A 24,827-nucleotide genomic window follows, 5' to 3' on the forward strand; every position below is an offset into this window, starting at 1 on the left:
CTGCACATGAAAGATGCTAACAGATTTAAAGCTAGAAAGCTGCTGAAGTTTGTCTAAGCAGCAGCTCTCGGACGCATGTGACCACAGAGCCCTTCTGAGCACCGCCAATTTACATCCTGCAGGACTTCTGAGAAAGCTACTCCGGGTGAAAGCCGTTGGATCCCCTCCACCTGATTACCTGCTGCGTCAGCCTCTCCCTCTCCTTCTCCAGCATGTAGGTGACGTCGTCTCCTTCCGCTGTGTCCTGTGCGTGCCGCTGCCTCTCCTCCTCGAGGTCGAGGATCACCTTTCAATAATTGTACACATTTATCACCAAATAGCAAGGGGCCACATTTATAGTATAACCAAAACTAAATGCCTAATTAAGTGCCTAATATAGTTCCAGAGATTAAATAAATAAATGAAACACAGCTAAGGGCCATCAAAGATCCCACGATTTAGCAGGGTGGAAGATAAGCAAACTGCGTGCCAGAAAACACTGACATTTACTTTAATTATGAACACAATCTACCAATTAGCTGTAGGGGCTGAGAGGGTTTCAGAGAATGACTAGGAAGTCCAGGAACCTGTGGGCAGTGTGGTGTGACTAGGGGTCAGGTGTAGGTGACGGAACAAGCCCGGACCACAGAAAGCTACAGTTCTCTCAATGCTTATATCACTGGAGGCACCAAAGCGGGAGTCTGAAATGAAGCATTTGAAATAGGCGGCATCCTAACTGTATCTTGCTTCATTAGTAATATGCATTTTAATCTCTGTTAGATAAGAGGTGCCATGACTCAACATCGTCCCACACATAGATGGGCTCAGTTACTGGGATCCTAAGTGGAGACTTTTCACAAGGCCTGGACCTTCACCTGTCTCTCCCTATTCCACTTACCTGGTGCCAAAGATCCAAGTTTAAAGAGAATATAAATTTAAAGGGACACTTTCCACATAACCCTAATGACAACTGCACAATAATCTAACTGGCAGTGGATTTTCGGCAGCTGCTGCTCATGCTTCGGGGGCTTGGCCCAGACCTGCAGGGTGGAGCGTTGTCATCCCAGTGGCCATTTTTATCACTTCTCAAAAACAATTTTTTACAAATAGAACCCTTCTCCCCCTTGGAAAATAATTTAAAACTTTTGGTGTACGTATTCTGGTTTAAAAAAACTCCCTAACTTTCCAGTTTAATAAACTGGCTTCTGGCTGAAGGTGGTAGGCCACTTCCACTCTCCTTTTTCTGGGTATTTTCTTTAAAGATTTAAAAAAAATTATTTATTTGAAAGGCAAAGTAACAAAGAGGCAGAGAGAGTTTCCATCTGCTGGTTCACTCCCTAAATGCTCCCAACGGCCAAGGCTGGGCCAAGCCAAAGCCAGGAGCCAGGAACTCCACCTGGGCTCCCACATGGGTGGCAGGGGTCCATGTACTTGAGACATCTGCTACATCCCAGGTGCATTACCAAGAAGCTAGATCAGAAGTGGAGCGGCCTGGACTGGAATCAGGCACTATGATATGGGATATGGGATGTGGGCATCCCAAGTGGTGCTTAACCTGCCATGCCACAACACTGACCCCTCTTCTCCTTACCACCACAACAATGGAATGAAAAAAGACTTTTCAAACCCACAAAAATAAGACATGCTAGCAAATAAGAAATGTTAATAACACTCTGAAGAAGAAAAGAGGCTGGAGAAATGGTGACCCCTGTAGTCTGGGGGAGGGAACCACTCTGCCCTGCAGAGCCTCAGGGAGACGGAAGACGGAGGCAGCAGCTGCCAGGGAGGAGAGGTGCAATATGGGAAGGGAAACCAGGGAGCTGCTCAAGGTCTATTTTCAGAAGCTATCTGTCCCCTGACCATGCTTCCTGCACGCGCCTGTTCATGTCGGCAGCCAGGCATCTACTGCCCAGGCATGAGCCAGATGTTCATTCTCTGAAGAAACAGAACTGGACAGAGAATGGAGATGAAAAAGGAAGCTTGGCTTCTCTGGGGAACCTGGTACAGGGTGGGGAGGTAAGGGAGGTGGTGTATAAGAAAATTAAATCTGTATCTATGCTAAAAGTAAGTGATAAACACGTCCAAAATTGATGAAACCAGAGAGAGCAGTATATTATTTAGAAATATGAAGGTTGGCTACCAAAATAAATGGCTAAAAGATTAAGTCGTGGCCTCTGCATATTGGTGAGGATGGAGAATGGGGAGAGGTAGATCAGGGAGCTCTTAGTTGGTCATTACAAGCAGACCGCAACCATGCAGTGTACTGTTCAACCCAGGACACTTCTGGGCAGGCATTTGGTGCAGTGGTTAAGTCCCTGCTTCTGATGCCTGTGTCCCGAAACAGACTGCTTCATTTGGGTCTTGTCTCTTCTGCTTCCAATCCAGCTTCCCACTAATGTGTACCCTGGGAAGCATTATGATGGTTTGTGTACTTGGATTCCCGCCATCCATGTGGGAAACCCAGACTGACTTCCGGGCTCCTGGCTTTGGCTTGGCCCAGCGTTGGCTGTTGTAGGCATATAGGGAGTAAATCAGCTGATGGAAGAGCTCTCTTTCTGTCTGTTCTCTTTCTCTCTGTCACTCAAACAAAAAATGAAAATAAATTTTTTGAAACTTAGAACAGTGGCCGGCACTGTGGCATAGCAGGTAAAGCTGCTGCCTGCAGTGCTGGCATCCCATATGGGCGCCGGTTCGCGTCTTGGCTGCTCCACTTCCGATCCAGCTCTCTGCTATGGCCTGGGAAAGTAGTAGAAGATGGCCTAAGTCCTTGGGCCCCTGCACCCACGTGAGGGACCTGGAGGAAGCTCCTGGCTCCTGGCTTTGGATTGGTGCAGCTCCAGCTGTTGCAGCCAATTGGAGAGTGAACCAGCAGATGGAAGACCTCTCTCTTTCTGCCTCTCCTCCTCTCTGTGTGTAACTCTGATTTTCAAATAAATAAATAAATTTTAAAAGAATTCTTTAAAAAAAGTGTTAAAAAAAAAAGAAAAAAATAAAACTTAGAACAGTTCTGAGAGTCAAAAAGGTTATTGTTAATACCTACGTCAAGGTGATAGTCATAACTGGGACTCTCTTGGGAAAAATGGGACTGTGAACAACCCAATTATTATTCCTGTATGTACTCTCTGATTTCTTACAAAGTCAGTAATCTATTTTGGTAAAACACTTAAGAGCAGATAGGCACTTGATTTCAAAAATTTAACACTCCGGGCCAGTGCTGTGGCATAGTGGGTAAAGCCACCGCCTGCAGTGCCGGCATCCCATATGGGTGCCGGTTTGAGTCCTGGCTGCTCCACTTCCAATCCAGGTCTCTGATATGGCCTGGGAAAGCAGTGGAAGATGGCCCAAGTGCTTGGGGCCCTTGCACCGGCGTGGGAGACCTAGAAGAAGCTCCTGACTCCTGGCTTCAGATCAACTCAGCTCTGGCCGTTGCAGCCATTTGGGCAGTGAACCAGTGGATGGAAGACTTACTTTCTCTCTCTCTCTCTCCCTCTGCCTTTCTCTGTAACTCTGCCTTTCAAATAAAATAAATAAATATTTTAAAAAACTTAACACTCACTTAAAACATTTTATATTGAAATGTAGTATTGACGAACTATGAATTATTTTTAACTTCCTCTCTCCAATGGCCTAGTGCTATGAATCTTCCCAACGCTATACCTTCACAGACATGACAGCCAGTTGCCCCTTCAGCCCAATTCCACTATCCCATATATAAAGTGGAAAGAAGGCCTGCCTATCAAACAAGGACACTGTGCAGATTTTCTTAGAGGATTGTGTAAAAGTCCACAAAATTTAGGGAAACAACTCTAGTGCACTGACAGCTTTTAAATTGTGGCATAAACTTTTCTGGGTATTGGGCAAATATGAGGATCTGATTAAAACTATGGAAAAAATGTACTTCCCACAAAAATGCATAAACCTCTGACATTCCATGTAGCTTCTGGGGGACTGTGGAACAACATATGAAGCCCATCCATGGTTAATGGCCTTTCATTTGGACTCTGTGATAGGAAAGGTCATGGACAAGTTCCAGAGCCCAGGCAATCTGATGTGATTTAAGCAGATGGCTCTAATGCAGGTAACCACAAAAGTAAACTATAGTCCACCAGCTGCTAACTCAATTTTTCCAATTAAAATATTTCTTACTAAATGTACTAATAATGCCCTCATTGGTATTCACTTTAACAGATGGTTTTAAAAAATGCAGATTCTAGCCACGCCTCTTTTATAAATCAGTTTTGAGCAATAAATGACAAGTTATGGAATACAATCATAAGCAGTAGGATTCCATTAAGATGAGGGAGAGGAAAACACAGGTTTGCCTTCCTAACTTAGGAGCCGTTATACATAGAACCACACACACACACACACACACACACACACACACAAACACACACCCTGTTTCCTAAAAGGATAAACAATCCTAGAGACTGTTTATGGTTTCATGAACAGTAAAAAGCAATGAAATTCCAAATCAGGAATAAGTGAAAATAATCTACTGGGCTTGTGTGTTTACAGCCAGGTAAATTCTCTCTTTCTCTGGGACACAGCATTCCCCAAATACCTGTCCATCTTTCTATTTATCACTTAAGTAAGCAAACAGAGAACACTGTGTTCAGCTACAGGTTTGGCCAAACCCCAGTTTGGATGATCAAGGGCTGGGAAAACACATCAAGTGTGTTGGAGTGACATATCAAGAAGCAGAGTCATCCGAAAGAATGTGTTTGGCACATTCCCTAAACATAACACTTAGAGTAACTGTGTTTGCCATTCCTGGCTCCTATGTGAAGCTCAGGGTCTTTCTGACACCCAGCAGGGTGAGGGCTTCAGGCCTAACTCAGGGCCTTCCCGCACCCAGGCGAGCCTACCTTGCGGTGCCTGCTCTCTGCAGCGGCCAGCTGGGACAACATGCGCTCCTGCATGGTCTTGCACTGCTTCATCACCACCTTAAGAATCGACAGCGGGTTTGTGCAGACCGGCTGCTTCTCCCCGTCGTTCTTCTCCTTCAGTGTTTCAAAATCTCTCTGGAGAGCCATTAAAGGGTCACTGATGTTATATTTTCCATAACGTTCCTCAATGAAAGTATCTCTGTGTTGGGCCTGGGAAAGGGAAAAAAAAAATCAAATGTTTTGCTTTTTAAAACAATTGAGGAGGGGATTTCTTACCTAGAAATTATACACTCCAGGTGGTAACCTGCTGACTACAAATCAACTGAGCCATCTAAATAGAGAAGCACCATTAGAAAGGTGGCATGGTGCAGTAATATTAAGAACAAATACTTCTATAGAGTCATCTATGTCTTAGACACTATTCTAAGAATTTACAGTCATCTGCAGGTGAGAAAACTATTAGAGAGGATAAATGATGTTCCAGGTTACTCATCTAGCAAGCTGCCAGAATCGGGATTCAAACCCAAGCAGCCTGGCTTCAAAGTTTGTGTCCTTAACCACTATGCTCACCGCCTCTGCTTAGGTCTGTTTCTATTATCAGAAGGTATATCTTATCTTTCCCTTCTGTGTTATGACATGTGCATTTCTACAATATGTAAGCGTGATAATTTTATGAGTTCACATATTTAGAGACCTATTAATGTGCCAGAAGACATGTAAAAGATGTTTGCATTATAACGCAGGACTACTTGTGATTTATACATGGGAGCTTCACTCTGTCGTTGGTGGGTCATGAGGGTGCAGGCACTCATATCTGGAGGTATACAGACAAATCCTTCCGTCTCTTGCCAAATTCCACCCTCTTCCTGACTCCATGCAGTTGCTGTCTCCCATCTCCTTTCTGTCACTATCAGGACTTGGAAAGCTTTGGGGATGAGAAGGTGAGACGCGGCTGTAGGCAAAGGTTTGGAGCCTGGTCTAGGGCGTTGGGCCTGGCTGCCAGGTCAGAGGTGCCACGATCAGAATGCGGGTGGGAAGATATTCTTGGATATTTGTAAAACTCTTCTAGGAAGAGTCTGAAGTACAACTTCTTATGAAAATCATATATTACATGCAGTTAAGCAGAATGACGCTAATGGTTACTATCGACATAAAAAAGCTTTGAAGCATTTTATATTAAAAATTGAAGTGTTAATATAGGGTTTGGGAAAACTTTTTTTTAAAAAAATCACAATTTTAAGCTTTTAAGTTGAGTCTGTTTATGTAAACTGCTGTTGTTTATCCACTTTTGAAAAAGGATTTCATTGGCACTGCCGACCACAAACCGGAGCCCACACAAAAAGAAAAAAGGCACAATTCAAGGGCTATGTTTAAAAATCCACAAGAAAATAAAGCAAACATGGAGTAACACAGAAGAATGTTTCAGTGTTGAAATCTGACGCCTTCTTCTTCACTGATTAAGTTATAGGAATCACTTTCTGTTACAAATCTGTGTTGTTATCAGGTGGCAAATGTTCAAAGCAGAGTTAGAAGCTCTGCCTTTCACTTCTGGCTTAACCACAACCATCTTCAGTGACTTTAAGAGTACTTGGATGATATTCGTATACCGGAAACATGAAGAGACAAACCTGTTTCTTTATAACCTTATTACAGGTGTGTGTGACTTTGTGTGTGTGTGTGTGTGTGTATGGCAGGTGGGGGAGGGGAGGAGTTAAAAGAGTCCAAGACAGCAGCTCCAAATTAAAAAGTTCTCACTAAAATGTCAACATAGCCCCCAGTCTATTTAGGATAGAGAAACAGATCAATTCTTGAACCAGTCATTTTGATTATTATTATTATTATTATTTGGACAGGCAGAGTGGACAGTGAGAAAGGTCTTCCTTTGCCGTTGGTTCACCCTCCAATGGCCGCTGTGGCTGGCGCACTGCAGCCGGCACACCACACTGATCCGAAGCCAGGAGCCAGGTGCTTCTCCTGGTCTCCCATGGGGTGCAGGGCCCAAGGACCTGGGCCATTCTCCACTGCACTCCCGGGCCACAGCAGAGAGCAGGACCAGAAGATGGGCAACCAGGACTAGAACCTGGGGTGCTGGCGCCGCAGGTGGAGGATTAGCCTAGTGAGCCGCGGTGCCAGCCTTGATTATTATTTTAAATCATGGAGAAAGCAAAATGAAAAAGCTAGTTATATTTTTAAAAGCAACAGTATCAAACAACATGGGACTGAGTCATCACCATGTTTTCCTTTCATCAAGAACATCTGTTTGCTCTTTTTGCTGCCTTTCCCTGGCCATCAGGGGTCCCGTGCATGCTCCCAGGAAGGGCCTGTCCTGCTCAGCTCTGCCTACAGCTGCAGCGTCCCCCCCTGGCTGAAGCAGACATCTGATTTTGTGCAGGAGCAGATTTACAAACTGGCCTGACTCCCTCCTAGATGGGTGTGATCCCGAGGGACGCTCATGCTCATGGCACTGCAAGTGCATTTTGTGACAGGCAATAAAACCTTGAGAATCCTGGAGTCCAAAGGTCTTGTTCCTAGTCTTCCCGAGGATCTCTATTATTTAAATAAGAAAGCAGCTGCTGTTCCATGAGAACAGTAAGGATAAGGATGCTAAATTTCCTCTGATTCTGATTGGCTGGATTTTAGGAGACCAAACAAGTCTTCCCTCAAGTGGAAATATGAGTGATGCACAGCATGAATCTGTGTACGCAAGCAATAAAGCCACTGTGTAGGCAAACCTGAGTGATCACACACGAGTCAATGAAGATATTTAGCTGTAGCTATTCATGTTCTAAGACAAATCTACAGGGGCCGGAGCTGTGGCGTAGAGGGTAAAACCACCACCTGCAGTGTTAGCATCCCGGCTGCTCCACTTCCCATCCAGCTCTCTGCTACGGCCTGGGAAAGAAGTGGAGGATGACCCAAGTCCTTGGGCCCCTGCACCCACGTGGGAGACCCAGAAGAAGCTCCTGGATCCTGACTTCGGATCGACACAGCTCTGGCCACTGCAGCCATCTGGGGAGTGATCCAGCGGATGGAAGACCTTTCTCTCTCTCTCTCTCTCTCTGTCTCTCTCTCTAACTCTGTCAAATAAATAAATAAATCTTAAAAAATAAAAAGACAACAAGGAAGAAGCACCTGGCTCCTGGCTTCGGATCGGCTCAGCGCTGGCTGTAGCGGCCATTTGGGGAGTAAACCAATGGAAGGAAGACCTTTCTTTCTGTCTCTCTCTATGTAACTCTACCTGTCCAATAAATAAATAAGTAAAAAGACAAACCTATGTTTAGAGAATCTCTTAGAAAAAGGAAGAGAAAAAAATCTCATTAAGTGGTTGAAATACCAATTTTCTAACTTTCATTTCTTATTATTGAAAATCATTTCTGAATGGCTAGTGATAGCAAAGGAATGTTTAGTGTTACTGCAATTGTTCTAATAAGGCAAAAGGAAATGAAAAACATAAACTTGAATACTTGTATTTCAGAACACCACGGAGAAAGTGGGATGGGTGGGTAGGAGCTGGGCCTAGGCTGTTTCTCAGGTTTGAGTGTATAGTTAACTAATCCTGCAAACAGGACTTTTAATAACCCATGCTGTGATTATCTTGCATAATTAAGAAGCACCATAGAATTATGAATGATAGACAAGCAGCTTCTTTGGTGCAGTTTCAGCCTAACAGTGTTAGTTGAAGTACTTTATAGTAATTCCACAAGCACTTGCACAGTAATCATGAGTTCAATTAAACAGACAGCTTTACCTACAAATGAAAAGGATCTATGGAATAATCTAAAAATGCTTGACTTTTTTGGGTCCCCTTTTGTGCCATGCTTTTTTCTTGTCGCATAGTCCTTTTCAGTATTGTACATCCTAACATCAGGCCAAATATAGGGAAAGTGAATTCCAAGTCTGTACTCATGCAAACACTGTGGCAAACAGGAGATGGAATACAGGATTTTTCAACCAACCAGTGACTCATTCAGGTGAACTGTGTGGATCACAAGTTTAACAATACAAATAATAATAACCAAAACCAGATGTTAAAACCTGAAGAATGAAAAGAGCCTTAGTGGAAGTGTGCACTGGTTACCTACAGAAGCACAGCAAATCACCCCAAACCTAGCAGCTTCTGTAACAAGCATTTTTTCTCTTGCAGTTTTGGTAGGTCAGAACTCTAGGAGGGGCCTAGCTGGGCATTTCTGGCTCTGGGTCTGATGGGGCTGTAACGAAACTGTTGGCCAGGGCTACAGTCATGGGAAGCTATGACGGAGACTAGTGGTCCACCTCCGGGCTTTCTCATATAGCTGTTGGCCAAAGCCTTGGTTCCTTGCAAGTACCAGCTACCCACACGGCAATTAAGGGGGAGTGGAGAAGAGGAGGAGAGGAAGAAAGGCAGGGGATGAGGGTGAATAGGAGATGGAGAGCGAGAGACCACAACATGGAAGTTCCAGTGTCTTTTTTTTTCTTTTTTAAATATTTATTTATTTGATTGAAAGAGTTACAGAGACAGAGGAAGAGACAGAGAGCTCTTCTATCCACTGGTTCACTCCCCAGATGGCTGAAAGGGCCAGGCCTGTACCAAGCAGAAGCCAGGAATCTGGAGCTTTTTCTGGGTCTCCGATATGGGTGTAAAGGTCCAAACACTTGGGCCATCCTCCTCTGCTTTCCCAGGCCATTAGCAGGGAGCTGTATTGGAAGTGGAGCAGCTGGAATTTGAACTGGTACCCATATGGAATGCTGGCATCACAGGTGGCAGCTTAACCTGCTATGCCACAACACCAGGCCCACAGTGTCTTTTTAAAAATGATTTATTTATTTATTTATTTATTTGAAAGGCAGAGTGATAGAGAGAGAGGGAGAGACAGAGGCAGAGATATCTTCCATCCATTGGTTCACTTCCCAAATGCCATCAATAGCCAGGGCTGGGCCAGGCTAAAGCCAGGAGCCGGGAACTCCATCTGGGTCTCCCATGTGGGTGTCAGGGCCCATTTAGTTGGGTCATCATCTGCTGCCTTCCCAGGAGCATCAGCAGTGAGCTGGACAGGACACAGAACAGCTGGGACTCAAACTGGCACTCTGATATAGGATGGAGACGTCCAAGGCAACAGCTTAACCTGCTACAAAGCAGGCTGCCCTCCCAACCCCCAGTGCCTTTCATAACCTAATCCTGGAATGAACATACTTTTGCTTCTGAGATATGCTGTGGGTCACAAGACCAACCTTGGCAAATGTGGGAGGGAACTACACAATGGCAGAGTATCAGGAGGCAGGGGTCTTTGGGGCCCATCTTGGAGCTTGGTTACCACAGTGTGAGCAATAGATGTGCAACCACTAACATTTATAGCCCTGGTCAAGTTTAAAGACCAAGGATCTGTACTCAAAACTGTCAAGGCTGAGTTTTGGCTGGCGCTGCGGCTCACTAGGCTAATCCTCCACCAAGCGGCGCTGGCACACCGGGTTATAGTCCCGGTCGGGGCGCCGGATTCTGTCCCTGTTGCCCCTCTTCCAGGCCAGCTCTCTGCTGTGGCCTGGGAGGGCAGTGGAGGATGGCCCAAGTGCTTGGGCCCTGCACCCCATGGGAGACCAGGAGAAGCACCTGGCTCCTGCCTTCGGATCAGCGCAGTGTGCCGGCCGCAGCGGCCATTGGAGGGTGAACCAACGGCAAAGGAAGACCTTTCTCTCTGTCTCTCTCTCTCACTGTCCACTCTGCCTGTCAAAAAAATTAAAAAAAAAAAAAAAGGCTGAGTTTTAATACTTTAATTATATCTCAAGTATTTTCTAAGAAATTTTAACTGATCTTGAGTTTTGAATTTTTGAGGGGAGTTCAGTAATGAAGTTAAAATTAATCAGTTTCTTGGAATTTCCTTATTTTCACATCAATGACAATGCACATTTTGAACAGAAACTTCTACATTGTTGGAGAACATGATGGTTTGTAATTTCAGGCAACAGGAAAAGAACTGACTGGTTAGACAGATTTAATGATGCAGAGTATTATCACAGCAGACAAAACACACTAGTCATCTATTACTCATTTATCTTTACTACTGAAAGCTTAAAATAAAATCACATAATATCCTTGGAGTTTGCCATACTTGTTCACCAAAAGTTTCAGGTATGTTATTAGTAACATATTATATATATTATGTATTATATATAATATATAATATATATTATATATATTAGTAAATATAAAGTATATACCTCCTACCCCCTTTCTAACAGTTTGTGTGTATATTCTAATCTGAAAGTAGAAAGTCAGTCACTCTTTCTTTATTTTTTTTAAAAAAGATTTATTTATTTATTTGAAAGGCAGAGTTACAGAGAGGCAGAGGTCTGCCATCCACTAGTTCACTCCCTAGGTAGCCGCAAATCTGAGCTGTGACAATGTGAAGCCAGGAGTCAGGAGCCTCCTCCCCGTCTCCCATGTGGGTGCAGGGACTCAAGGACTTAGGCCATCTTCTACTGCTTTCCCAGACCAAAGCAGAGAGCTGGATGGTAAGTGGAGCAGCCAGGACTTGAACCAGTGCCCTTAGAGGATGCCAGCACTGTACCCACTGTGCCACAGCGCCGGCCCTGCTTTCTTTATTCTTTGAGCAATCATCACTACCACGAAGAGTAATTATAATCTAAAGGTGAATAATTAAAGCCCACTTAATGTGGGGGTTTATTTTCAAGTTTAGGTTTTGTTTTCTTCTCTTTTTTTGACAGGCAGAGTGGACAGAGAGATAGAGACAGAGAGAAAGGTCTTCCTTTTTCGTTGGTTCACCCTCCAATGGCTGCTGCGGCCAGCACACTGCACTGATCCGAAGCCAGGAGCCAGGTACTTCCTCCTGGTCTCCCATGCGGGTGCAGGGCCCAAGGACCTGGGCCATCCTCCACTGCCTTCCCAGGCCACAGCAGAGAGCTGGACAGGAAGAGGAGCAACAGGGACAGAATCCGGCGCCCTGACCGGGACTAGAACCCGGTGTGCCGGCGCCACAAGCGGAGGATTAGCCTAGTGAGCCACGGCGCCAGCAAGGTTTTGTTTTCAAAATTCAGACTGGTACTATACTATAATGCACCTTTGCCATTTATGAGACAATTCTGAAGTGATACTCTAAAAAACAATCAACAATAGTAATGTTGTGAACTTTAAAAAATATCTGAAAATCTCTATGCTATGGACTAGAAAAATAAAGGTATGATTCAAGATGGCATATGTTAATGCTACCAAGAGCACGTCAAAAGAAATCACTTTCACATACAAGCTGAATCTATTAACTGTCAACTTACGCTCTGGAGTCCTTGATAAGCTATAAATAGCTGCTTCAGTAACTAGAACTAAAGAAACTCTTGTGGAGAAAGATGATAACAAGAGTGTAAGAGTAGCCATGGTTTTGGAAATATCTTTTCAGTTGCTGAAAGAGAACTTGATTTTAATGTCTGATGAGAATGACAGAAGAGGATTTAGTCTCACTTGAATCAAACTTTGATTTCAGGAAAATGGTACAAAATTGAACACGAGAGTAAAGAGAGGACATTTTCATGATTTAAAACCTATTTTAACTGAACTTTGAAGTAGAATGAGCTTCAAAGATTCCCTGTGGAGTCCATTTGCAACCATACATATTTATAAAAGCAATTATATGCATAAGGACAGATGATCATTTATTATATTTGAATAAGTGCAGTAAATTCTATTCAAGACCAGAATGGTTAAGTGGTACAAATAGCTACAAGTGTGGCTCTTCCTGCTATTGGGCTAGCTAGTTTCTTGATAGCATCAGAATATGAATATATAGCATAATTTAGCTGCTCTAACGTTCAAACTTTAAAAAGTCCTGTGAAGCATTCTAATGAAATTCAAGTAAAATGTGATCCTTATTGGTCTTTTTTTTTTCCGTTTTAGTTTTTCAGTCTAGGTACATGGGTTGAAACAAGTTACACATTCTAGATTGGGTTCACATGAATAACATTGATATGGGGAAGAAAATATGTATAGGAATTCAAGTACTGAACAAACTAATGAGCCGATAAATGGAAAAAGTTCTGAACAGAAATTAAGGATTTTAAAATATAATTGTTAAAATACTTTATTTCTTAGTGCAGTTTTAGGTTCACAGCAAAACTGAGAAGGAAACACAGAGATTTCCCATCGCTTCCCCCTCCTCTCCATCAACATTCCCACTAGAGAAGTACATTGTTCCAAGTGAAAAAAAGTATAATTTTTAACAATGCATAAGATCCTGATCTCTTTTTTAAGCGTCCATACATCTCTTAAAATATGAGAGCTAATGCCTACCAGATACCATATGAACAAACAGAGATAGATCACAGAACTAACAAAAAAACTGAAGAAGCCAAAAAGCACATGAAAAAAGTGCTCATCTCATTACTGATCAGGGAGGTATAAATCAAAACAATAAAATGCCACAATACAGCCACTAGAATGGCTAAAACTACACTGACAACATTAAAAGTCAGAAAGGATGCAGAAAAACTAAAACACGCATTGCTAGTAAGAGTGCAAAATGGTCCAACTACCTTGAAAATTGATCTCCAGATTTATTATAAAGTTGGACAAATAGCTAGCAGTAATTCCACTGCTAAATATAGAAAGGGAAATGACACCATGTATCTGCAAAAAGATAATTTACACTATTGTCCATAGCAGCTCTGTTCATAGTAGCTCAAACTGGAAATTTTCAAATTATCAATCAGCAAGAAAACAGAATGTGATGCACTCAAACACTGGAATACTAATCAGCAATAAAAAGGAATGCATTACTCTCTCTCTCTCTCTCTCTCTCACACACACACACACACACAGAGGCTCTGATGAACCTGAACATCATTATACTCAACAACAACAAAAAGTCAGACATAAGGAATATATTCTGTATGACTGTGTTTAGTTGATGTATGGAACAAAAGAAATAAACTGTCGTGAAAAAAAAATCAGAACAGTGGCTGTCTGTGTGGGCAGAGGGACAGCGCTGGGAAGGGGCTCAAGTAACTCTGGAATGATGAGAATGTCTGGTGTCTTAAGAGGGATGTGTGCATTTGTCGAAACTCACTGTTGAACACTTAAGATCTGTGCATTTCATTATATATAAATTATATCTCCAGTTAAAAATGTAAATAAATACAAGGGTCCTTCAAAAAGATTGTGGAAAATGGAATTGAAAGACAAGTTTGTTTCTGTGCAAAAGGTTTTGAAATGCATGCTTAGTTTTTTCATAATATGCATTTTCCTATAAACTTATTGAAGTACTCTTAAATAATGAAAGTTAAAGGGACTAAATTGAGTTATATGTAATATAAACTTTATATAAGGGTACGTCAAAAAGTTCATGGAAAATGAAAAGTTTATTCTGGTATAGAAAAATTTTGAAATCCACGCATACAAGAATAGAGCACTTCTGAAACATATGGCAAGTTTAAAAGTAACTTTAAGAATGATGACAATGGGAACAACAGAGGCGCTAACACTTAAGTGCCTAGGAGTACCACCTGCCAAGCAGTGTGCTGAGTGTTCTGCTTATCTAAGCTAGTCAAACCTTACAACATTCCTCTTGGAGCAGACATCACTGTGATCTCCGTTTTACGGAAAAAGAAACTGAGTTCAACATGAGACATTCCCAAGGTCAGAAAGCTAATTATGTAGAAGAGAACAGTAAACGGTTTACAGTAAATACTAAATAGGTTAGCTGGCTGAGTGATACATCAATAGATATTCCCCAGGACTCTGTCGGAGCAAACTGCAGTCAAACAGACCTTCATCAGTAGCTTACACATGAAAATGAACACAAGATAAAACACTGCAGGACACTGAGTATTATAAGGTGAATACTATTTAGAGGAAGTTTTCTTCTAGCGTAAGAAAAAAATGTATGTGTTTGTGTTGTCAAGGGTATGCCCCTTGACCACAATGCAAAGTCTACTTTTCATTATGTGTTAACTATCAACAAAATGTGAAAAACACTAGAATAGAATGAAGAACCCAGGAGCTGACACTGTGGCGTGCTAGGCTAAGCCTCCACCTGCAGTGCTGACATCCCATATGGGTGCCGGTTCGAGTGCCGGCTGCTCCACTTCCGATCCAGCTCTCTGCTATGGCCTGGGAGAGCAGTGGAAGATGGCCCAAGTGCTTGGGCCCCTGCACTTATGTGGAAGACCTGGAAAAAGCTCCTGGCCCCTGGCTTCAGATCAGCGCAGCCCCGGCCATTATGGGGAGTGAACCATTAGAATGGAAGACCTCTCTGTCTCTCCCTCTGTCTGTCTATAATTCTACCTCTCAAATAAATAAATAAAATCTTTAAAAAAATGTAGATTAGAAAGAAGAACCCAAGAAGTCTGACTCCTGAGCCTATGATTTTAAACAATTTAAGCTTAATAAATATGTACATTCTAATAGAAGTAATAAGTAATCAGAATTATTTAAATTATTAGTTTACTTTAAAGTTACAACCATTATAAAAGCAGCAGAGGTTTGGTCTTACATCAGTTACACAACATGTTAAAAAGTCTGTGAACATTTCCTGGACAATGGTGATTCGCAGGTGCACATGCTTTCAGCGCTTTTACCGAATGCGTGATGTTTGGTGGGTACAATGTATGCTGAGTGATATGATGATGTGTGAATACAGAATTGACTGTGTAAGACATAGCCCCCTGCCTTCAAGGAGCTTAAAATTTGCCAGACAAGATATGCCTAACAGGGGCCAGTGCTGTGGCAAAACAGGTTACACTTCTGCCTGCAGTGCTGCCATCCCATATGGGTGCTGGTTCAAGTCCCAGCTGTTCCACTTCCGATCCAGGTCTCTGTTAATGCTGCTGGGAAAGCAGCAGAGATGGCTCATGTGTTTGGGCCCCTGCCCCCATGTGGGAAACCTGGATGGAGCTCCTGGCTTTGGCCTGACCTAGTCCTGGCCATTGTGCCCATCTGGGGAGTGAACCAGCAGATGGAAGACCTCTCTCTCTATCTTTCTGTCTCTCTCTCTCTGTAACTCTGTCTTTCAAATAAAGAAAATAAATCTATTTTTAAAAACAAAGATATGCCTAATGGCAGCAAAGAACAAGCTGTCTAAACTGTATCATTAATGTTTACAGGAACACCAAGTCTAATTTGTTTGCTCAGAACTTTCTAAGCCTCAGCCTTTAGGCTCATCAGGAACAGGAAGGAAAAGGCCACCCCTGGAAGTGGGTGGGTTCTGGCAGATAAATGGGACTATCAGCAAATTAATGAATCACAGGAAATGTCAGGGAGGGGGCACACCCCCCAAAACTGTCTGTAAGCATTACATAATGCGACCCAGCCCACAGACTTAACTGTGTGTGACAGTTTAAGTTAACCCTATGAACTCAAAAACTTCATCAGCATGTGCTTAGGCTCTTTCATTCACTGGTAGTGCAGAAACTAACTTCAGTGTCAATGTATTAAAAAAGACCTCATTAAGTAAGATGTGAAAGGTATTTTCTTTCTTCAGTGAGGTGCTTCTATGGAGGGGGGATGTGAAGCGATGTCATTGTGGGATGGGTCTTAACTCTACAAATTGGTTGAAAGCAAGGTCCTTAAATTACAGACAGACTGATTCTACACAGAAACAAGGTAAGGCACAAGCTGCTTAGACGGACGGTCCTGGGAAGAAATCCTTAAGTCGGCTGAGAAATAGAAAGTGTCCAAATTTACAAGTTTCTCAGGGTAGCATGAAAAAGGGGACTCGTAATGGTTTAAGGCTGCGCCACAGTGAGAGCAGGATGTCAGGGCAGGCAGAGAGAAGCAAGGCCGTGTAATCATACACTTTAATGACAGAAAGCAGAACACAGTACCTATGATGACGCTTTCAGAGAAAGAACAGACCCCATGTCACTAGTCAGGGGATCCAAAGGTGGCCATTTCTATGTTCACGGCAGCCTTATGTATCCAGTTTTTTTCTTTTTATCTATCTTTTTAAATTTATTTATTTGAAATACAGATACAGAGAGATGTAGAGCCAAAGAGAGTGAAAGGTCTTCCATCTGCTGGTTCACTCCCCAAATGGCTGCAACAGCCAGCGCTGCGCCGATCGAAAGCCAGGAGCCAGGAGCTTCTTCCGGGTCTCCCACATGGGTGCAGGGGCCCAAGGACTTGGGCCATCTCCTACTGCTTTCCCAGGCCATAGCAGAGAGCAGGATTGGAAGTGGAGCAGCCGGGACTCGAACTGGTGCCCATATGGGATGCTGGTGCTGCAGGCCAGGGCTTTAACTTGCTGCGCCACAGCTCCAGCCCCTTCAGTTTCAACCAAGTCATACAGTTAGACTAGGACTCAATTAGGGAAAGGCCATTTTTATCTAGAGAACAAAATGGGAAAAGAGTAATAAAGAAGCAAAGACTGCAAAGTCAAAGGTGGGCTCTAAGTGTGTTGTGGGGTGTTACCTGCATGTTTTAAATGGGAATTGGCAATGATCACCCCAGCAAGGCACTGAATATACGGTGAAATTGAGCACGCCAAAGCTGACAACTGCTGCTATTAATTCCAAGTAATCTCAACCTAACACTGCATTTTCATAATAGAGCTGTACTAAAGGGGACTGGGTATCTGAAAAGGAGAACTGATCTTTGATAACCATGAGCTCTTCACTGCTGAGGAAGGCTCACCAGGATATGCTGACTATGCCCTCGCAGCCTCCCACCCACCAGGCCCACCACAGAGGAGCAGCATACACTGGGGTGGGGGTTGAGGGAGGGAGACGGCAGCTTCCTGGCTCTGCCTGTGATGCGTGGGCACTTCCCAGAGCTTACAGAGGAATACCAAGGTCTGGTTTGGGTTGGGCAGGGGGGGGCCTGTCATTCTGCCCTGCTGTGGGGGTCGTTAATAACCCAAAAGGTGTTTTCTGGGGTCCTGAGAGGGTGGCTCAGTAACATTGCTTTGGACATGGTTGCCAGCAATCCTAGAGCTAAGCCCACATACATGATTCTGTTGTAGATTACAGAATCTTGGGCTTGACGCTGGGTTGGTGGAAATCGGTGGGAATCAAACCCAGCCACTCCACCTGGAACTCTCTTAATGGAGTGAGTTATCTTTAAGTGGAGCTGATTTGCAGCCAGAATGGGCATAGGAACCACAAGCTAAGAGTGGAAGCCACTGGCGTGGGCCTTCTGAACAACAGTTAAATAAACTGCCTCTGGAGTGCCTTGTTCAAGTTCCTGCTGAGTTCTCTGCTCCAGCTTCCTGCTGATGCTGCTCCACCCCAACCTCATTCCCATGCAGGAGCTGATGGCCCCTACCGCCTGCCTGGGAGTCCAGATTTTCCCCTCCTCTCCTGGCTTTGGCCCTCTGGCCATTACAGGCCTTTGGGGGCTGTATCAGCTCGTGGCAGGGGAAGGGGGTCTCTCTCAAAATAAAGTTTTAAAAGGAAAATAAAAAAAAAACAAAACCATGAGTTCTTATTTATTTTATTTTATTTTTTGAAAGGCAGAGTTAGTGAGAGAGACAGAGAGAAAGGTCTTCCTTCCGTTGGTTCACTCCCGAAATGGCTGCTACGGCTGGCACGCTGCGCTGATCCGAAGCCAGGAGCCAGTGCTTCTCTGGGTCTCCCATGCAGGTGCAGGGCCCAAGTACTTAGGCCATCCTCCATTGCACTCCCTGGCCACAGCAGAGAGCTGGCCTGGAAGAGGGGCAACCAGGACAGAATCCGGAGCCCCGACTGGGACTAGAACCCAGAGTACCGGCGCCATAGGCGGAGGATTAGCCTAGTGAGCTTGCAGCGCCGGCTTCATGAGTTCTTTTTATTCTGAAGGGTAGCAACACCAATGGAAACTTTAAATTAAGAAATAATTTTTATTTATTTATTTGAAAGGCAGAGAGACAGTGACAAGAGAGTTCTTCCATTTGCTGGTTTACTCTCCAGATGCACACAACAGCCTGGGGCTGGGCTAGGCTGAAGCCAGGAGCCCAGAACTCAGTCTGGGCCTCCCGGGCGGGGGTGGGTGGTGGTGGCAGGAACCTGAATACTTGAGCTATCACCTGTTTGCTGCTAAGGTGCATATTAGCAGGAAAGTGGCATGGAAGAGGAGCTGGGACTGAAAGCCAGGCCAACTCTGATGAGGGATGTGGGTGTCCCAAGCGGCTTCTTAATCACTGTGCCAAGTGCCCACCCCCATTAGGAAACTAAATGTCACCAGACAAGACTGGGATAACCAAGACCCTCTTCCAATTTCAATTCCAGTTCCTTGACAGAACTGGCTTTCTAGTAGGCATCTCAGGCTTTGTTTCAGCATTTTCCTTCTTTAATGACTTAAATCTGGTAAGAAGACAGTCCTTTGTCCATTGGATAAGAAAGATGGACCAGAGATTGAAAGATTTTAAAAGCTGGGGCTGGCGCTGTGGCTCAGCAGGTTAACGCCCTGGCCTGAAGCGCCAGCATCCCATATGGGTGCTAGTTCAAGACCCGGCTGCTCTACTTCCTATCCAGCTCTCTGCTGTGGCCTGGGGAAGCAGTAGAAGATGGCCCAAGTCCTTGAGCCCCTGCAGCCGTGTGGGAGACCCGAAAGAAGCTCCTGGCTCCTGGCTTCGGATCAGCACAGTTCTGGCCATTGCGGCCAACTGGGGAGTGAACCAGCGGATGAAAGACCTCTGTCTCTCTCTCTCTCTGCCTCTCCTCTGTGTAACTCTAACTTTCAAATAAATAAATAAATCTTTAAAAAAAAAAAAAAAGCACCCACAGTTATCAGTCTGGAAAACAGAAAGGGGATGATGAAGATTTTATGAAAGCCAAAGCCAAACAAACAAAAAACCCCAAATGAAAACAACCAAATAAAAACCCATTGGTAGAAAGTTAAGTAAACACATTCTGAAAGGGAGACTGCATGTGTGATCAGGAGAGAGGCCCGCAGAGGTCCTGAGCTGCAAAGCCTGGGACGTAGTGGGTTTTGGATATTACCTAGATAGGTCAGACAAGAGAAGCAATCATGCACAACGAAAGAACTACTGCGCTATTTTCTCTAACACTCCCGAAACTTCCACTACTATGAGTCAGGAGCCCAATCTGAAAGGGAGATACTACAATAAAACTGTCAGCTGAAAATCAAAACGTGATAGTAATGCCTTTTTTAAAAGGTTTTTCTTTAGATGAACATAACATATTAAACCCAGATACATATCCAATTATTTGGTATCACTGAAGACAAAAATGGAAACAAACACAAAGCAATGATTTCCTGTCTGAAGAAAGCATTGTTCTCAGTGCAGAGTGAGATGTAAATAATGGCCTGAATGGGAATTAACAACAGCACGTTGGAAAACTATATTCGTATACATTCTCTTCTAAAAATATGAACAAATGACAAGCTATTTTGAAGCCTAAATACATTCAAGTTAAACTTAAAGGATCTGAACTCATTTCACCCCATGAGAAACACTTGGGAAGCACCTCCCAGGTTCTAGAGATGCTGTGCTGAACAAGATTAGGTACCTCTCCCTCCAGGCCGGCCAGCACCCTGTGAGCACCCAGTGTAAGCCCGGATGCTCCAATTCCCTTCCAGCTCCCTGCTGATGCACCTGGGAAAGCAGATGAAGAAGACCCAAGTACTTGCGTCACTGCCACCCACCTGGGAGACCAGATGGAGTTCCAGGCTCCTGGCTTCAGCCTGGCCCAGCCCTGCCTGGCCCTTGTGGCCATTTGGGGCATGACCCAGCAGATGGAAGATCTGTCTCTAACTCTGCCTTTTAGATAGATGAATAAACTTGTTTTTTTTTTTTTTTTAAAGTACCTTCCCCTCATGGAACTTATATTTAGTGAAAAGAAGAAATATTAGACACAAAGAAAATAGGAAAAGCCCTATTAAAATCTGTGATGATTATCAGCACAAGTACATAAATTTTTTTTAAAAAAAGATTGATTGGCCGGCGCCACGGCTCACTAGGCTAATCCTCCGCCTAGCGGCGCCGGCACACCGGGTTCTAGTCCCGGTTGGGGCGCCGAATTCTGTCCCGGTTGCCCCTCTTCCAGGCCAGCTCTCTGCTGTGGCCAGGGAGTGCAGTGGAGGATGGCCCAGGTGCTTGGGCCCTGCACCCCAGGGGAGACCAGGAAAAGCACCTGGCTCCTGGCTCCTGCCATCGGATCAGTGTGGTGCGCCGGCCGCAGCGCGCCAGCCGCGGCGGCCATTGGAGGGTGAACCAACGGCAAAGGAAGACCTTTCTCTCTGTCTCTCTCTCTCACTGTCCACTCTGCCTGTCAAAAAAAAAAAAAAAAAAAAAAAGATTGATTTATATATCCAAATATCCAAAAGGCAGAGTTACACACAGAGAGAGGGAGAGACAGAGAGAGAGGTCTTCCATCAGATGGTTCACTTCCCAGATGACCACAATGGCCAGCGCTGGGCCAGGCCAAATGTAGTCATCTGGGTTTTCCATGTGGTTAGTGGGGGCCTAAACACTTGGGCCATGCTCCACTGCTTTCCCAGGCCATCAGTAGGGAGCTGGATTGGAAGTGCAGCAGCCAGGACTCAAACGGGAACCCATATGGGCTGTAGGTGCTGGAGGCTTTACCTGCTATGCCATGACACTGCTCTGATAAATTCTTATTATCCCTAATCTAGTGAAGACAACAGAAAAGACAATTCACTTAAATATGATTCAATTCTACAAAAATTTATTTGGTACACTTATGTGAGAAGTTCTATGTAGAAAGGGGAAGAAAATAAATGGTATTTAAAACAAAGGGAGAAGTTCAAACTAGACTATGGAAGAATAAAAATACATAATTTGGATTTATAGGTTAGATTACAACTGGCAGACTGGCAGGAAATATGACTATCGTTCAAGCCAATCTGTAAATACCCTAAATATAATGCCTTCAAAGATATTTAAATTTAGCTGGTGCTGTGGTGAAGTAAGTTAAAGCCATGGCTTGCAGTGCCAGCATCCCATACGCGCACTGGTTCGAGTCCCGGCTGCTCTACTTCCGATCCAGTTCCCTGCTAATGTGCCTGGGAAAGCAGCGGAGGATTGCACCCACGTGGAAGACCCAGCAGAAGCTCCTGCCTCCTGCCTTTGGCCTGGCCCAGCCCTGGTCATTGCAGCCATTTGGGAAGTGAACAAGTGGAAGACCTCTCTCTCCTTCTCTCTCTCTGTAACACTGCCTTTCAAATAAGTAAATAAATCTCTTTTAAAAAATGCTGGTACTTTGATATTACCTTAAAAAATATAAATTTAAACTTATTTTTGTAGGCATCAGGGAGCCACAGTAAGTTTTTAAAAAGTGATAAGTATCAAATTCATGCTAATATTAATAATAGAGACACTACAAATCTAGTGGATGAGACAAGAAACAGAGTATCAGAAGTATCTGATCCACAGACCAGAGAAGGAACCATAGGATCTAAAGTCAAAATATAGGAGGGGACAGGGGACCATATTCAAAAAAGCATTTTGGAGGTAGAGCCAACAGGTTTTTTTTTTATTTTATTTTATTTATTTATTTGATAGGTAGAGTTACAGACAGTGAGAGAGAGAGACAAAGGTCTTCCTTCCTTTGGTTCACTCCCCAAATGGCCACTACGGCCGGCATTGCGCTGATCTAAAGTCAGGAGCCAGGTGCTTCTCCTGGTCTCCCATGCGGGTGCAGGGCCCAAGCACTTGGGCCATCCTCCACTGCCCTCCCAGGCCACAGCAGAGAGCTGGACTGGAAGAGGAGCAACTGGGACAGAATTCAGCGCCCATATGGGATGCCGGCACCGCAGGTGGAGGATTAACCAAGTGAACCACGGGCGCCGGCCTGAGCCAACAGGTTCTGAATAGATGTGGAGTAAAGAAAAAAGAAGACAAAGATACTTTGAAGTATTTAGCTTGGGCGAGTGGGTGGTTGGTGATGCTATCAATTAAAACAGAGAACACAGGACAAACAGGCTTTTAGGGACGGACGTGGAGATTGTGATATGTGGTATTTAGGTAACTATGTCAAGAAGGCACTCGGATATGTGGGTCTTGCGACAGAAAGAGAATCAGATTTAGGAGTTAATTATCTGTTGAAACCAATGGAACTGGTGAGATCACACAGACAGAAAGAATGACTAGGTTAAGAGGAGACTGGGCTGAGAACACGACTTGGGGGAGTGTCTGTTTATACATTACTCATTCTGCTGCCACATTCAGTATGTACTATGTTATGCTGTGCATAGATACCGAACTGCCTAAGAGATTTATTAGGATAGTTGCTTATGGAGATCAAGAGGTGAACACTGGAGACTCAAGAGAGGATATTTTTAAAAGGAGTCTGAGAAGGACCAAGACAAGGCTATCACAGGAACCAAGGAAAAAGAAGTTTCAAAAGTAGGATGGTCAACACTGCTACATGCCAAAGAAAACTTAGGTAATCTAATGAAAAGAAGTCCTACCAGGTTACCTGTTACGTCACACAGTGACATTGCAGCAGAGAAGCAGAACCAAAAGCAAATGAGTGATGAGAAACTCAAGGCTGGAGTACAAATACCATTTTTTAAAATACATTTATTTATTTGAGAGGCAGAGTTACAGAGAGAGAGAGAGAGGTCTTTTATCTGTTGGTTCACTCCCCAAATGGCCCCAATGGCTGGAGTTGGGCCAATCCGAAGCCAGGCACCGGGAGCTTCTACCCGGTCTCCCACATGGGTACAAGGGCCCAAGCACTTGAGCCATCTTCCACTGCTTTCCCAGGCCATTAGCAGGGAGCTAGATCAGAAGTGGGGTAGCCTGGGGCCGGCGCCGTGGCTCACTTGGCTAATCCTCTGCCAGCGGCGCCAGCATCCTATATGGGCGCTGGATTCTGTCCCAGTTGCTTGTCTTCCAGTCCAGCTCTCTGCTGTGGCCCGGGAAGGCAGTGGAGGATGGCCCAAGTGCTTGGGCTCCTGCACCCGCATGGGAGACTGGGAAGAAGCACCTGGCTCCTGGCTTCAGGCCAGCGCAGTGCCGGCCGTAGTGGCCATTTGGGGAGTGAACCAATGGAAAGAAGATCTTTCTCTCTGTCTCTCTCTCTCTCTCACTGTCTATAACTCCACTTGTCAAAATTAAAAAAAAAAAAAAAAAAAGAAGTGGGGTAGCCAGGACTCAAACTAGCACCCAAATGGGACGCCAGGGCCACAGGTGGAGGCTTAACCTACTACACCACAGCACTGGCCCCACAAATGACATTCATACAGCTGAGTATCAAGAGAGGGAGCAGGATAGGGTGGCAGTTCAGAAGAAAAGCGAGACAGGCAGATTTTCTGAATACAGTATAGAGACAAGTCCAAATAGGCTTTAGGCGGGGATGAGTGGAATAAAGGTAGTAACTGGGGCAGCAGAAGGCAGAGTCATGAAGAAATAGGGAAGGCACAGCATCAGGAGTACAGGGAGAAGTGCTAACCTTGGAACAGGGTGATACAGGAATAGAAAGTCTTGTTAAGTGGAAGAAAAACCTACAGAAGTTTCCAATCGGTAAAACAGACTTCTAAATTTAATAATAGGGGCCGGTGCTGTGGCACAGTGGGTTAAAGCCCTGGCCTAAAGCATCGGCATCCCATATGGGCGCCAGTTCTAGTCCCGGCTGCTCCACTTCCAATCCAGTCATCTTCCACTGCTTTCCCAGGCCATAGCAGAGAGCTGGATCGGAAGTGGAGCAGCCGGGTTTCCAACTGGTGCCCATATGGGATGCTGGTGTTTCAGGCCAGGGCATTAACCCACTGTACCACAGCACGGGCCCGAGAAAAGTATAAACTTCTTATAAAGTAAAATTTTTCCCATTTCCTTGCCATCTCACTGCTCAAATACTATATATCTCTTGCAATAAGCATTCACTTTAATTTCATCATTAGTAAGTGAATATTTTCTCATTAAAATTTTAACTATGAATAAAGCTGAAGTTTTTTCCGACCACAAACCAATCTTTCCTCTCCAAAAGGCCTTAGTGAGTTGGGTATGCTCCCAGCCCATTTCCAAGCATGCATATGTGTGTGACTATGTATGATTATCCTGTAAAACCATTCTGCTC

At 44.3% G+C, this 24,827-nt stretch overlaps 2 protein-coding genes across 5 annotated transcripts in view; one reads left to right on the forward strand and one right to left on the reverse strand.

The window, feature by feature from the left end:
• ST7L (suppression of tumorigenicity 7 like) overlaps positions 1–24,827 on the forward strand; it is a 229,180-nt gene that overhangs the window by 199,568 nt on the left and 4,785 nt on the right. The gene's annotated exons all lie outside the window — the stretch shown is intronic.
• The window catches only part of CTTNBP2NL (CTTNBP2 N-terminal like), a 63,743-nt gene that overhangs the window by 4,985 nt on the left and 33,931 nt on the right, over positions 1–24,827 (reverse strand). For all 3 annotated transcript variants that reach the window (XM_008264666.4, XM_002715769.5, XM_008264669.4), the window contains 2 exons: positions 4,848–5,078; positions 179–286 (listed from right to left, as the gene is read on the reverse strand). In XM_008264666.4, the coding sequence (XP_008262888.2) occupies positions 179–286; positions 4,848–5,078 (339 nt within the window). The remainder of the gene's footprint in view (positions 1–178; positions 287–4,847; positions 5,079–24,827) is intronic.

The sequence above is a fragment of the Oryctolagus cuniculus genome, chromosome 7 (genome assembly GCF_964237555.1).
Source record: "Oryctolagus cuniculus chromosome 7, mOryCun1.1, whole genome shotgun sequence".
In the NCBI taxonomy this organism is placed as follows: Eukaryota; Metazoa; Chordata; class Mammalia; order Lagomorpha; family Leporidae; genus Oryctolagus; species Oryctolagus cuniculus.